Source organism: Ciona intestinalis, unplaced genomic scaffold (assembly GCF_000224145.3).
Source record: "Ciona intestinalis unplaced genomic scaffold, KH HT000054.2, whole genome shotgun sequence".
Taxonomy (NCBI): domain Eukaryota; kingdom Metazoa; phylum Chordata; class Ascidiacea; order Phlebobranchia; family Cionidae; genus Ciona; species Ciona intestinalis.
In genome coordinates this window covers 166,183-180,633 of record NW_004190376.2, presented here as the reverse complement: position 1 = coordinate 180,633, position 14,451 = coordinate 166,183, and the positions used below count along the sequence as shown (strand labels likewise).

Sequence of the window (14,451 nt, the reverse complement as noted above, 5' to 3'; positions counted from 1 at the left end):
AATATGGGAACAGCTGTTGTACTATAACGTTCAATTCAAAACACGTTTTAAAACTCGTGGTAAGGCAAATCACTACCCTTTAGCGCCCACGTGCGGGCTGTTTTTTATGTTTTAAACAGAGTGGTAACTATGTGAATATTTGCATTTTCTAAGGTATAGTATTGCGATGCACATGTTTGTGTAGTGTAACCTAAACTTTTTAATCGTAAAACATAAGTACTCAGCTGAAAAAGTTTGTACTTCGATTACTCATAGTCATGGTAGAACGCACTCATCGGTAATAGTAACGTTCCCAAAAAGTTTACAAAAACAGAAAACAGGAATAAGTAACGATATAAAAAATGAGTGTCATTACACAAGCAGCAGCCTATTTGTAAAAGTGAATGAATTATAAATGAAACTTATTTATCCCTTTGGTCGTAATGTGTATCGCTTAGCAGCGATTGCTGCCATTCTACGTATCTTGAAGGAATGCCATGTATGTCTAGCCATGCGGTCACAGCTCAATCGTTCACGGGTTATATGGGTTCGAGGTGTTAAGTGTCATATACATATACAGCATTGCGGGCTCCAGACCAGTAAAATTTACTTGGAGAGCTGTTTAGGTCATGGCTTCATGCCCACGGGTTTCAGTACTGTTCCTAGAGTGTGCGGTTACTTGCTTAAAAATTAAATTACAATTGTTTTGTTATTTAAGCAATTCTAGAAGGAGTGCGAGAATTGGTTGGTGATTTAAATGGGCTGCAGTAAGGAAAAAGGTTAAGAACTATTTTTGATGATGAATTTATAAAAGAGTCAGACAGTGTTCAATACAAAATAGTAGGGCGGGTGAAGATGAGACACCTTTTCACTCTATTTTCTCGTCCCATTTGGCAGTAAACAAAGAACTTTGAAAGAATTATAAAACCGTGTTCTCACGACTTTTATAGACTGTTATTAATTGTTTAAAACACGATCCGGATATTTAGATATTATGAGCTAAGGGTGTCCCATCTTCCCCCACTCTACTATATTACACCATAGCAAGTACACATATAGGTAATGTTAATCGTTTAAAACGCTTATACCAACGCTTCGGGCGCCGGAATTTCTTAAAACAGTTCAAATATCTGAATGTAAAAATGAGATTGTCCGATTAGCCATAAGCGATTGCACTTCCTGGAAACGACCTTGTTATTAAGCTGTTTATGCACACACCTGATCTAGTCTATTACGCATGTTGTGTTGTAGGAACTTCGGCTACGGGAAGGAAATTATTCAAGCGTGTTTTTAATACCAGCTAACCTTAGCAAAGTAAGTTATGATAATATTATGGTAAGTGGGACAAAGGTTTACCCACAAAGTACATTTTTGGTAACTGTATGCAAGCACAAGGTGTATGAAACAGAACACCCGTGTTTAACGACTGTCGTTGCCCTGCCACGCGAAGATAAAGTTACATTCATTCAATTATTAACCAGGCACTGCTGCACAGTGGTAGCGATAAACCAAACCCAGATATTGGGACAGTACAGAATAAATAATTAGCACCAAAACTAAACGACTGAAAGTAGTGACCTTTTTTCGGGGGGCGTATTTTTGATATTTCAGGCTGAGTTTGGCTACCATTTCTAATTCTGTTTTAACTGTAAACACTATATCTATTAAATAGATCATAGACAACCGTATACAGCTTACTTAGTTACTGCCTATAATACGCTTTACCATGAAGATAATCTGCGCTGGTTTATCTAAGACCGGCACAAAAACCATGCAGAGTGCTTTACAAGAACTTGGGTATAACGTCTACGATTTTATGGAGAATTTCACAATTCTTGGCGACGAATGGTGCAAAATACTAACCAAAGGAGGAACGACCGAAGAGTTTCGCCAAATGTACGAAGACGTGGACGTGGTATCGGATCTACCGGGTGCTTATTATTGGGATGAGATATTTAAAGCTTTTCCGGATGCGAAGGTTTGTTTAAACACATACCCGATTTAAGTTTTAAAACTTTGCTTTAGGTTTGACTAAATTTTAACTTTTTGCAGAGCACAGCTAAATTATGAAGATAAAATTATGAAACTCATTCGCTATATAATAAGGTGGGGAAGATAGGACACATTTTCATTTTATTTTCTCGTCCATTTTGGTAGTAAACCCAAAAAAAAAAATTTTCTATAAAACCGTATCCTCACGGTTCCCACAGAGATCATTGTTAATTGTTTAAAACACGATCAGGATATTTGGATATTATGTGCTAAAGGTGTCCCGTCTTACCCCACAGTACTATATAGCCTGTACGCATTGTAACAAGAATGCCGCCGCTTGGTTTCCATATCCAAAATATCTTTCATGTTTTCAGGTTATCCTCATGGTCCGTGAGAGCGAGGACGCTTGGTACAAAAGTTTGCTAACCCAACTAGAAGCTCAGCAAAGCATCGTGTTTAGATTGATGCCGTATATTTCGATCGCTGGGTGGCGGATGTCAACATATTTCGCTCTAATGGGTAAGCGGGTATTTCTTCAAACCACTGCTGCTTAACCTTTTTAGGCTTGCAAAGCATGACAAAAAATAAAATAAAAACACAATAACTATTTTTAACGTTCTTAAATTCTTTTGTTAACCGAGATATTTTTATTTGGTATTTTGGTCAATGTCCATATCTGGTACGGACCTTTCGGGCTTAAAAATATATTCTTGCATCCATGCAGTAACCTCTCACTTTTTTACATAAGTTAAACGTGAAACAAAAGCCTAAAAATCTATCACAAATACATAAGCGTCATCATATCTGAGAAAAGACTCATAACAACTCGATGATTCCTAAAGTTCGTGTGAAGGTTTTAATCAATTTTATGATTTTAACTTCCCAAATAGAAAAAGGCCGATAATGACTCTCATTCTAATGTATATTCTCTACATAGCACCTTCAATCTGGGGAGTCAAATACGAAAGCAACTTGTTCAGATTACCCGAAGTTAACGAAATGCAGATGCGAATGACGTACCGACGGCATAACGCGTATGTTATGCAGGTAGGACTTATTTTCAATCATTTGTATATTAACTCAGGGCCGTGGTTAGCGCGCCTGCCTGTAACCAGAGGTTACGGACTCAAGGCTCGTTGCTGCTATCATTGATGTGGGCGTATGTGTGTCCATGGTTTCAAGCCGCGCCGATTGTATATTAGGCCTATAGGTTTAAACAAGTTCTAAAAGGATATACCATTTTAACTGTATAGTAGGGTAGGGGAATATGAGACACATTTTCATTATATTTTCTCGTCCCATCTGGTAGTAAACAAAGAACATTTAAAGAATTATAAAACCATATGCGAACGACTCCCATTGACCGTTGTTAATTGTTTAAAACACGATCAGGATATTTGGATATTATGTGCTAAAGGTGTCCCATCTTTCCCCACACCACTATATACCAAAACGCTATGAATGTAACTGTATGTAGCGTTAAAAACCATAGCTATCATATAAAAGTATCTGCCATAAAAACGGTTCTAAATTCCAGGCCACACCGAAAGATCAATTACTTGTATACAACGTTAAAGAAGGGTGGGGACCTATTTGTAATTTTCTTGGTGTGCCCGTGCCGGATAAACCATTTCCACGGAAAAATGTCCGCGGGAAAATAGTAGAGAAGTTGATGAAAAAAGACCCTTTTTTTATACGAGTTCAAAGAGAGATTATGTTTTCAATTTCAGTTATAACAGTGGTGCTCTCATACGGGGTTTATCAAGCTGGGAAATTAGCTTGGTACAATGATTGGTCGAGTACATGGTCTCAGATAACTGACTATGTTTCGTCGTTTTATTCGTAAGGAATAGTAGGATGGGGCAATATGGGACACCCTTTAGCACATAATATCCGAATAAACGAATATTCTGATCGTGCTTTAAACATTAAAAACGCGGCCAATGGGAGTCGTGAGGATACGGTTTTATATTCTTTGTTAACTACCAAAGTAGACGAGAAAATATAATGAAAGGTGTCCCATCTTTCCCCACCCTACTATACGTTTGTGGTAGAATTTCTATTAACACCATTTTTATCAGGAGTACGTTTATAACAAAGAAGTTCATATTTGCTTTACCTTATTAATATTGATTTAATAAAATTCAAATTACGTGCAATTAGGGAACAGTTTCAAACTGATTTGAATCATTCGGCCAAAACCCACAGTAAACGCATTAACGCGCACTTGGACGCATATAACGCGTCCGTATGCACATATAACGCGTCCGTATACGCAATTTAAATTAAAACGTTCGCCACCACGGTATAGGTCTTAAGATCCATCATCTGCACATCCTGGTGTTGCAGACATGATGGTCTACTCAATACATTAGTAGCAATAGTAGGCCATATATGGTTGGAAGCCATGGAAACAAGTATATCACAGTGCAGTCACTTGGAAACGACTTTCAGATTCCACGTCACACTTCTTGTCTTTTCGATGCACAATCTCCGCTAACGCTGCGAAATGTGTTTCATTTATTTTAGTGTTTTCTTTCCAATTAAGATTTAACAACTTTGCAGTTATAGGCTTTGAAAGTCTCATTTACTTAAAAGTTGTTTATAAATTGGTTAAATACTGCTACTCCGTTTAATTGTAAAATTTGGTGGTAATTCTATACCCCCAAGCACGACCTCTATAGACCGTTGTTAATTGTTTAAAAGACAATCAGAATATTTTGATATTCTGTGCTGAAGGCGTCTCATCTTACCCCACAGTACTATATTTGCACCATGCATATTTTGAACTGTGAATGCGAATATTATCGGAAATCTTACCGTAAGTGATAGCAGCAAAGGCCGTTACTCCATACATGATGTAGATTTTATCATAAACACATAAACCTGTGCTCCATGCGAATTGAACTAAAGCTCCTGTACTAGAAGTTGTAGCCCATACTGAGAATGCACGATGGGTGTTTTGGGGGAAGAAACCAACAACAGCAACTGTGAACAAAACACAAAGTAGGGTAACCAAGGTGGGACATATTTTATTTCCTTTTATCTTTCTATTTGGTGGTTAACAAAGAATATTTAATATAAAGTAGGGTGGAGTAAGATGGGACATATTTCAGTTCCATTTGGTAGTAAACAAAGAATATTTACAGAATTATATATACCAGTACCGCTGTTACTATAAAAAAGGTTGCTATACACGTTAACGGGAACTCCTACCATATGAAACTATACAATTTAGCTGGCTAATAATTATGTGTTAAAGAAAACCAATGTCATTGATGTTTTTAAAAAATACCTATATAGTAGGGTGGGGAAAGATAGGACACCTTTTCATTCTATTTTTTTTTTCGTTCCATTTAGTAGTAAACAAAAAAGATTCAAAGAATTATACTGTATCCTCACGACTCCAATAGACTGTTTTTAATTGTTTAAAACACGATCAAAATATTTGGATATGATGTGCTAAGAGTGTCCCATCTTCCCCCACCCTACTATATTTTAAATATTTTTTACCAGTAAGCATGTTGTGACAACTGTTGTTTTGTCGCTGTATCCTGTCTTTATATAAAATGTATTTACATTTTGTTACGTATTTCAAGAAACAAATAAAAGTTATTCTTATTATGATTATACCTTGCGTAGCTGTCATGGCGCACCCAGCAGATATTCCCTGCATAGCATTCATTGGATATAATTCCCACACGGTGGATTCGTCACTAGGTCTCCATAACAAGCAATACGTTAACAAAGCAACGTTCATGGTGCAAGATAGAGCTATTGGAAACTGCCTGTAAAGTATGTTGAGTTAAATGTTGAACTCAAAACACTGACAGTCGTTAAACTTCGGGTGTTCACGCAGGTGACAGTTTGAACCTGTAGTATACACATCACAATGGTTGCAGCATCGAGCTTCGAACCGATAGCCTTCGTTTAGTTAAATGTTACACAATGACAGTCGTTAAACCGCGGGTGTTCTGTTCAATGAAACTGGTATGTAAACTTTGTATGCAGGTTTAATCTACAACCTGTAATACACTTCACAATGGTAGCAGCATCGAGCTTCGAACCGATAGCCTTCGGTTAAAATACGAGCGCTCTCACCACTTTTAAAAATCTTATTTTCAATTTTGCATTACTAGAAATTGATAATTTTATTGTATATTTTCCGGTTGTACAAAAACTCGTTACCTTCCAAAACGACTGCAAACTTTCCCACTGATAAGACTTGATACGGTGGCGAAGGTTGCTGTGATCGCCATGGATATTCCGACCTGGCGAATACAAAATATTAGTAATTGTGTTTTATAATAAAACTCTGATACTGGGGTTCAGATAAAAGGAAAGTAAGCAAACGAAAAGCCCAAGAAAAATAATGGGACCTTGGGGCAAAGTCGGACGATTTTAGATTCAGGATTTTGCTGGCCTATCATAGCAATATTAGGCATATTTTTTTAACAATTAGGTATACACATTGTTGGAATACATGCCTGCGAAACACCGAAGACACAAGACGCGTATGCTCTTGTTATTTCGCTTGAACTAAACCCGTTGAAAAATCCCACTTGGAAGAACACAGGTATTAACAGTAATTGTACAAGACTCCCATATTGACGGATACTTCCCTTTAACTCAAGCCATGCAGATTTGAAAGTGAACTTGTTCTTGTCATCGTGTGCGTCGCTGTCCAAGTCCTCCTAAAAGAAACGTTACATTACAGTTAAATATATTGTTACGGGTAAAATAGGATACGGTTAGCAGCTAAATCCCATATTTCGTAATCGTGTTTTCAACAATTACCAACGATGTTTTAGAGCTGTGCGGACACGATTATATACTTCTGCAAATGTTCTTTGTTTACTACGAAATGGGAAAGGAGAAGAGAATGTAAACAGAAACCATCTTACCCCGCCCTACTATATAATGTACCATCTTATACGTACCGTTGTTTCGACTTCGTGTTGCTTTTGTTTAATATCTTCATCATCATCAACATAATTGTGATTAATTTCTTCTTTCAACTTCATGTTTGGTGGAGCTGTATATCCTATAACGTAATACAATAGACTGGCGATGATTCTTTGACAGGTATATTGTGAACATGTAAAAGCAGACAAATAGATCCTTTTTCGTCGAACAGTTGTTTTTGTTGTCGTAAACAACGTCAAAAAATAATTCGAAAAAATTTAAAAAAAACTCGAAAAAAACGGAAGGTCAGAAAAGTGTCGAAAAATGTTAAAAAAAAGACGAGCGACTTCCCAGCTTTTACCCCAATCTACAATACTTACTTTTTGTTGATAATGGAGCAAATATGAGATGCAGCAAGAGACCAATTCCGTTGAGAGCCACAAACACACTAAGTACTATATAGAGAATCGTTTCATTTGCTGGTTTGTATTGAGACAACAACTGACTTGTAATATTCGGATCCTGACAGTCGTTTGCACCGCATACATCGGCAAGAACCAACCCACTGTAGAAAGTATTGATTTAAATCATATATAGAACCGTGGGGTGAGATGGGACATCTTCACCACATAATATCCAAACATCCTGATCGTGTTTTAAACAATTAACAACGGTTTATGGGAGTCGTGGGAATTCGGTTTTATAATTTTTTGAATGTTCTTTGTTTACTACCAAACGGGACGAGAAAATAGAATGAAAAAGTGTCCCATCTTCCCCCTTTCTTACTTTATATGATTGATGAGAGCATATATGGATAATACAGCAATATATTCATGGCTGACAATTTAGCAAACACAATGGTATGAAAGAAACCATAACCCTTAAACAGGTAGTATTCGCTGGGCTAGAGGCGAACGTGCTAACTACTGTGTCAAGGCGTCGAACAGCGTTTATTTACACGGGTAAATATATTCCATATCTTTTCTAAGGATAACATATCATATTACACCATATAGATATTATACCATATACAGATAATACACCATATAGATATTATACCATATACAGATAATACACCATGTGCAACATACTAAACTTACGAATCTGTGCCGTTAGCTGATACATTACTCGCTGTTTCGCCTGCAGAACTGAACACCCCAAATGAAATTAAGTTTCCAGCTATCTGTAATCATATATAGTAGGTTGGGGTAAGATGGTTTATGATTTTATTCTCTCTTATCGACCCATTTGATAGTAAAAATATTTACCAAATTTTAAAATCGTACCCTCATAATTTTAAAAGAGCCTTGTGATTTGTTTAAAACACGGTCAGGAAAGGTGTTTCCACTCTTCTATATAACGTATAGGTGCTCACTTATATACTTTTTACAATTACAGAAACACCAAACCGTTTACTTACAGTGGATAACTGAAAAGTGCAAATATTGCAAGCTGTCACGTTACTGACGTAGTTATTGAGATCTTTACTACCAGTGGTCGCGAGTGATTTGGCGAAATAAACATTGAAAGCACCCGCTGACACCCAGAATAAAATCTTCCCGAACCCAGCGATGATCGAAGCGGGAACGAGGGTGTAAAACTCTTAAATGGGCGTAACATTTAATTGAGTAATAAATTATCGAGTGTTCAACTAAATGCCAAGATATTATTTTTCAGTTATCATAAGTACAAAAACAAATATACGGCAACTTTAGAAGCTGTCCACTTATACGAGTTTCTCCATATATGCAGCGCGTATGATTATTTATTTTTCGGTATGGCTGATAATTTGGACAACCCATAGTGGGGTTGGAGCAATTGTCGTTGAGTGTCTTGACCAAGGACATATACGCCCACAATGGTAGCACCATCGAGCTTCGAACCACTCTGCCTGCACCTTTGAATTTACGCATAAATGAGACGACTGTTCTGTTCCATACACCTCGTGCTCGCTTACGAGTTACCACGTATGTAACTTATTTATCGTTGCATGGCGGTCATTATAACACGGATGTTCTGTTTCATACACCTCGTGCTCGCTTACGATTTACCATGTATGTTACTTAGTGAGTAATTATTTGTTTATATATTTTTATTTTTTTGGAATTTATAGTAAAGTGGGGTAAAACGGGACACCTTTAGATCATAATACCCATTTATTCTGGTCGTGTTTAAACAATCAAAATGTCCTTTGTTTACTACTAAATGGGACTAGAAAATTAAACGAAAAGGTGTCCCATCTTTCCCCACCTTACTGTACATTACGTTCATTTATTCATATTTGCACGTACCAACTTACCTGGGTAAAAGTTTGCAGCAACAAAGAACAAATACGTCGCATCAGTGACTACCATCCCGGTCTTCATGTCAAGGAAGAAAAGAAAGTTCGATGAGAGAAATATTCCTCCAAACAAGACGGCTGCATAATTAGCTGTGACTGACGCAACACCTGGAGAATATTCATAATTACAGAACCCCTGGCAAAGTTATGAATCCAGGATAAAAACACAGTTAATCACGTATAGTAGGGTGGGGGAAGATGTGAAACCTTTAGCACATAGTATTCAAATATTCTGATCGTATTTTAAACAATTAACAACGGTCTATGGGAGTCGAGGATACGGTTTTATAATTCTTTGAATGTTTTTTGTTTACTAACAAATGGGACGAGAAAACCGAATGAAAAGGTGTCTCATCTTCCCCCACTGCACTATATATATACATCATTGTATGTTGCGTTTATCGTTACGAACATTCGCCCATCGGAAGATCTAATCTCTTAACGGTAGTCAGATAACATTTTCTTCTTAAACCTTTAGTCGAGTAAACAAACAACTCACCTAAGCCGTCCTGCACGTTTAAACTTGATTGCAAATGAAGCAACGAGTAATGTGCCGAACATACAAGAAATAATCCAAAGTAATAGATAAGCATGTCACGGATTAGATCTTTACGTTTAGAGTTCACCATGACGCTAATTATTGTTTGGTGATGCTGTCTTAATACTATACCAGTGTGGGGTAAGATGGGATACTGTTAGCATTATAAATCTCATATTTCCTGATCGTGTTTTAAACATCTAACAACGCTATTTTAGAGTCTCTGGGCTACGGTTATATAATTTTGTAAAAAAATCCATGTTTACAACCCAATGGGAAGATAAAAGAGAATGAAGATATGTCCCGTTTTACCCCACTCTACTATACAGTAAAAATGCCAACCTTTATTTAACGTACTAAAGGTTTTTGGGTTTTATTAACTTAACTTTAGCCTTACATGCAAAATAGATTGCGTTGGGCGTGTTTAACTGCCTAGATCACAGTTACTACCTAATTCTACCTGTCGTAAAATTTATGCTGAAAAAAAACCCCAAATTTTCTGCATTAAAATTTTGCTAAAAATTGAACCTAAAATTTCTGCACAAAATTATTCTAAAACTTTAAATTATCGTGACTTAGTATAATACGCCACCAACCTAGCATAGTTTTTACAGCTCTATTGACTTCACAGAATAAGCTTGGTTAATATCCATGGATGACTCGACCAATTTCATGTTTACAGGATATATTTGTGTCAGCATATATTCCACCTACAGGGAAGACCAATTTCGATTTATGGACATAAATGCTCTAATATAAGCGAGCGAAACGGATGGGCAACAAAAGTCTGTTCGTTTATAGCAATATATGCATACATTGTAAAACGACTTCAAATACGCGTTTTATTAATGCAGTGTTTACTTTTTACGCAACTTTGTAATAAAATTGGAATCATGACTTTGAAATAACCTTCACTAAACATGATAAAGTTTGCTTTGAACTCTGCTGGCATCGTTGTCGTTTAAACGAACGATTTTCACATGAACGGGACAATGAATAAACGACCTGGGTTTTAGGGTAAAGGAAAAATCTGACATATAAATTCTCTGAACCTTATTTATATAAAATATAGAATTAACGCCCGCCATGCGAGAGTTAATAAATTACATCCATTTATGCAATTAATTTTACAGAAATGTTCTGTATGAGTGGGATGGGACAGCCTGTATTTAAATGTAGATTTTATATAGTCCTGTGGGGTAAGATGGGACACCTTTAGCACATAATATCATTGAATGTTCTTTGTTTACTACCAAATGGGACGAGAAAATAAAATGAAAAGGTGTTCCATCTTCTCCCACCCTACTATATAGTTATCCTGACGTGGCGGTGGATAACAACTTGGAAAACTTATTAAAAGACCACTAGGCAGGAACAATGAACATTAACTCAAAGACAAAAGCCCGCAATGGTAGCAGCAACGAGCATCGAGTCCAATACCTTTGGTTACAATAAGGGCTTAAACCAGTCATGGAGCCGTAAAATACAGTAATTGAATCGGCAACAAAGTGGGATTTGTCTCAACGAATTTTCTGACTAGGCAATTTGTGCCAATATTTGGCACGTTACCGAGTTTACATGTGTTTGCTGAGCAAAGTAAGTCAACAGGACCATAAACATATAAAGGTGGCGACGATGGCTGATAACTCTCGCTGCTGCATTGTGTAACTAACTGCATGTAGGCGCGCAGTTTGTATAGCTTTACATTAAATTGATTAAGTATATCAATGTACTGACAAGCAAGTACAGCAAAGCGAAATAAAGCAAACGTTAGAATGAAGTTTAGTACGAAAACTCCGCAAGGAAAAGTGACGTTAGATTTTGCGATATATTGGTTCGGAATTTTTGTTATAAGTTGCGCACATTATGCCCTGCTTAATTTGCAATCAAGTTTGAACGTGGAGGATGGGTTGGGTAAGTTTGGGCTCGTTTATATTTAATATATAAAGTAGTTACCTAGGGGTGGGGAAGATGGGACACATTTTCATTCTATTTTTCGACCCATTTGGTAGCAAACAAAGAACATTAAACGACTCCCATAGACCGTTATTAACTGTTTAAAACACGATCAGAATATTTGGATATTGTGTGCTAAAGATGTCCCGTCTTTCCCCACCTACTATATAATCTTTTAGCGGCTCATCTGGTATATTAAAAACGTCTGTATTTCCGACGTTTCGTCTACCATCCAGCAAAACTTGTATCAGAGAATAATTTCATGGATTTACAATGTGCCTGGTTGCAGAAATAACAGAATATTATATTAACATATATATCATTTCAGGCTCAATATCAGTAACAGTTCAATATAGTTGCATGGTGGTGGGCGGGTTGTTCGCATCGTCTAATCTGCTGCATTTCATCGACATAAAGACGGGGCTGGTTATTTCAGACATCGCTTACATTGCTATTATTGCTGGGAACTTTTATCCAAGTAATTTAAAGTAGTTTAATGAAGTTTTAAAAGAGAAAAACAAATTTATTTTTATTGAACTTGATATTAAAGTGAGTGTAAATAGAACTGTTGTATTTTTTCTAGAGATTAGCTGCTAACACAAAACCATTGTTTTCCTACAGGAAAAAAGTGTGTATAGCAGGGTGGGGTAAAATGGTTCATGTTTTTAATACCCTTGGACCGTGCAATTTATTAGCAAACAAAGAAGATTTACAGAAATATATGACCGTGTTTTTACAACGTGATTAATTTAATAAAATACGATTGGAAAACATGAAATACTATGTGCAGACGGCACCCATCTTACCCCGTCCTACTATGTACAGTTTCCAGTTTGTACAAAAAGTGCTTATACCTGACTCGCTTTTAAAATATAATCACAGCTTTTTACACCTTGATACCGGTCAACGTCATCGGAGGTTTCGGAAAAAGTTTGTTTTTCGTCACAGCCGGACAATATACTGTTTACTTTGCGAAAAACTTTGAAAAGTTTGGCACGAGGGAATATAAAGACTACGTTGGCGATATTGGCGCCTTTACGTTATGTGCGATTCAACTATCACAGGTTAGAGTTGAATTACAACCGTTTAACTGCCGCGTTTTTATATAATTTTTTTTACTTTTGAAACCAAACTATATAAGTAAAATTTCGCTTCCGTTTCAAATAAGACTAAATTTGCGACCGAAAAAGGAGAAACGACCAGCACGCAACGGCTGTTTGAGTAACTTGTGGTCCTAGAGCTAATTTAGTGGCACACGGCAGTTAAAGGTTAAAAAACAGCTTTTTTTGAAATTGCTGTTTTAGTAATGTCATTTTGGACCGTATTTCTTGTAGAAAAGAATGTAATTTATTTATCAGTAGCGAGGCAGCAACAATTGTTATAAAACGAGTGTTCCGTTTCATACACCTAGTGCCCACTTACAAGTTACCATGTATGTAGAAAGTTACCATGTATACCCACTTACAAGTTACCATGTATGTATTCATCCTTGCAAGGCGAGGTAACGACAGTTGTTATAACACGAGTGGTGTATTATATTACAGCCTGTTTTTACACCTGCTTTTAAAATAAATTTGCGGGATAATTTTCACCAACTTTAGATTTGTTAAACACTAATTGACAATTTCCCACCCCTGCTATAAACATCACACAATAGGTGGAGCTGGATCTAGCTTTTATTATGTTTGGTATTTTAAAGCAGGAATTGGCAAACTATGGTCTGGTATATGATAGTTTTCATACTTTCCTGGCTCACAAACCTACTACCAGCTGTTTTAACATTTATTCTAGCAGTTTGGGGTTGCAGGCAAACACAATATGGTCTTATGAAAAGGATTCTATGGTATTTTAAAGCAGGAATTGGTTTAAACGAACTCCTTATTTTATTACTAGATCATCGGGAGTTTAATACAGTTTGTTGTGTTCGAAACTGCTCCAGATACTGAGCAAGATGTTTTACCGGGCGATAATATGACAACGTCTATAACTATTACAACGCCAAGGTAGTTTTTAAGTTTTTTTTCGACACGATTTTTAAAATTACTTTATTAGAAATGAGATTTGCACTACAAAGCAAAGTCAGGCATTTATCACAAGTTTATATCATATTCTATTATATTTGTACTAATTCTAAATCATATATGGGGGAGACACCTTTAGCACATAATATCTAAATATTCTGATCGTGTTTTAAACAATCAACAACGTCTATGGGAGTTGTGAGAACACGGTTTTATAATTCTTTGAATGTTCTTTGTTTACTACCAAATGTATAATAAAAAAAAGAATGAAAAGGTGTCCCATCTTACCTCACTATATATATATATATATATATATATATACGAGTTATTAATGGTAAGAAGAAATTTATTTAGATTTATTCATGCCCGGTTTATTGGCAGACCGTTATCAGTTGGTGACATATGCGCTGCCAACGATTGCCAGGATCCTGAAATCACGAAACGAAATATTTCAAACTATATTCCGCTTGCCGATGCAACTTTATACACCATGTTGGGTGTTTACCTTGGTCTGAACATACTTGGTTTACTACTTCATATTGTGCGCGCTCCGAGATCCGACAACGGTACAAACATATTCCAAATTTTGTTTTAAAATATTGAATGTTTTCGGAAAGTTACTGTTCATTTTTGTAAAAAAAACAGACAACGGTAATTTTTTTAGAAAACATCTAAATTTTACAAAATTAAAGTTATCACAGTTTTGCAATTGAATGAAT

At 36.3% G+C, this 14,451-nt stretch overlaps 3 protein-coding genes across 4 annotated transcripts; 2 read left to right on the top strand and 1 right to left on the bottom strand.

Moving 5' to 3' along the window:
- The first annotated feature begins 1,448 nt into the window (after nucleotides 1-1,448).
- Nucleotides 1,449-4,045, top strand: LOC100179010. Its single transcript, XM_002125563.3, has 4 exons — nucleotides 1,449-1,957; nucleotides 2,346-2,490; nucleotides 2,909-3,018; nucleotides 3,509-4,045. Exons 1-4 carry the CDS (start codon nucleotides 1,706-1,708, stop codon nucleotides 3,815-3,817), a joined length of 816 nt encoding a protein of 271 aa, XP_002125599.1. The 5' UTR covers nucleotides 1,449-1,705; the 3' UTR covers nucleotides 3,818-4,045.
- A 35-nt stretch (nucleotides 4,046-4,080) lies between these two features.
- LOC100186904 (protein unc-93 homolog A-like) lies at nucleotides 4,081-10,441 on the bottom strand. 2 transcript variants are annotated; one of them, XM_026838103.1, is made up of 11 exons: nucleotides 10,352-10,441; nucleotides 9,176-9,325; nucleotides 8,297-8,478; nucleotides 7,977-8,059; nucleotides 7,257-7,441; nucleotides 6,912-7,015; nucleotides 6,459-6,665; nucleotides 6,160-6,242; nucleotides 5,605-5,759; nucleotides 4,792-4,959; nucleotides 4,081-4,473 (listed from the first exon to the last, which is right to left on the bottom strand). In XM_026838103.1, the coding sequence occupies exons 1-11, from the start codon at nucleotides 10,356-10,358 to the stop codon at nucleotides 4,394-4,396; spliced, it is 1,404 nt and encodes a 467-aa protein (XP_026693904.1). In that variant the 5' UTR covers nucleotides 10,359-10,441; the 3' UTR covers nucleotides 4,081-4,393. The 2 variants fall into 2 exon arrangements, with proteins under 2 accessions (XP_026693904.1, XP_026693903.1); XM_026838102.1 differs by lacking the exon at nucleotides 10,352-10,441 and adding an exon at nucleotides 9,717-9,935.
- A 572-nt stretch (nucleotides 10,442-11,013) lies between these two features.
- On the top strand, nucleotides 11,014-14,388 carry LOC101243073 (protein unc-93 homolog A-like). Its single transcript, XM_026838096.1, has 5 exons — nucleotides 11,014-11,669; nucleotides 12,040-12,189; nucleotides 12,594-12,775; nucleotides 13,605-13,714; nucleotides 14,114-14,388. The coding sequence occupies exons 1-5, from the start codon at nucleotides 11,531-11,533 to the stop codon at nucleotides 14,325-14,327; spliced, it is 795 nt and encodes a 264-aa protein (XP_026693897.1). The 5' UTR covers nucleotides 11,014-11,530; the 3' UTR covers nucleotides 14,328-14,388.
- The last annotated feature ends 63 nt before the right edge of the window (nucleotides 14,389-14,451 follow it).

Coding starts and splice junctions, on each gene's coding strand:
- LOC100179010 (XM_002125563.3), top strand. CDS start 1,706: ATGAAGATAATCTGCGCTGGTTTATCTAAGACCGGCACAAAAACCATG. Junction 2,491..2,908: donor AACATATTTCGCTCTAATGG/GTAAGCGGGTAT, acceptor TTCTCTACATAG/CACCTTCAATCTGGGGAGTC. Junction 3,019..3,508: donor ATAACGCGTATGTTATGCAG/GTAGGACTTATT, acceptor TCTAAATTCCAG/GCCACACCGAAAGATCAATT.
- LOC100186904 (XM_026838102.1), bottom strand. CDS start 9,846: ATGGTGAACTCTAAACGTAAAGATCTAATCCGTGACATGCTTATCTAT. Junction 8,060..8,296: donor GCACTTTTCAGTTATCCACT/GTAAGTAAACGG, acceptor ATATGATTACAG/ATAGCTGGAAACTTAATTTC. Junction 4,474..4,791: donor CTTTGCTGCTATCACTTACG/GTAAGATTTCCG, acceptor CACATTTCGCAG/CGTTAGCGGAGATTGTGCAT.
- LOC101243073 (XM_026838096.1), top strand. CDS start 11,531: ATGAAGTTTAGTACGAAAACTCCGCAAGGAAAAGTGACGTTAGATTTT. Junction 12,776..13,604: donor GTGCGATTCAACTATCACAG/GTTAGAGTTGAA, acceptor TTTTATTACTAG/ATCATCGGGAGTTTAATACA. Junction 13,715..14,113: donor ATAACTATTACAACGCCAAG/GTAGTTTTTAAG, acceptor GTTTATTGGCAG/ACCGTTATCAGTTGGTGACA.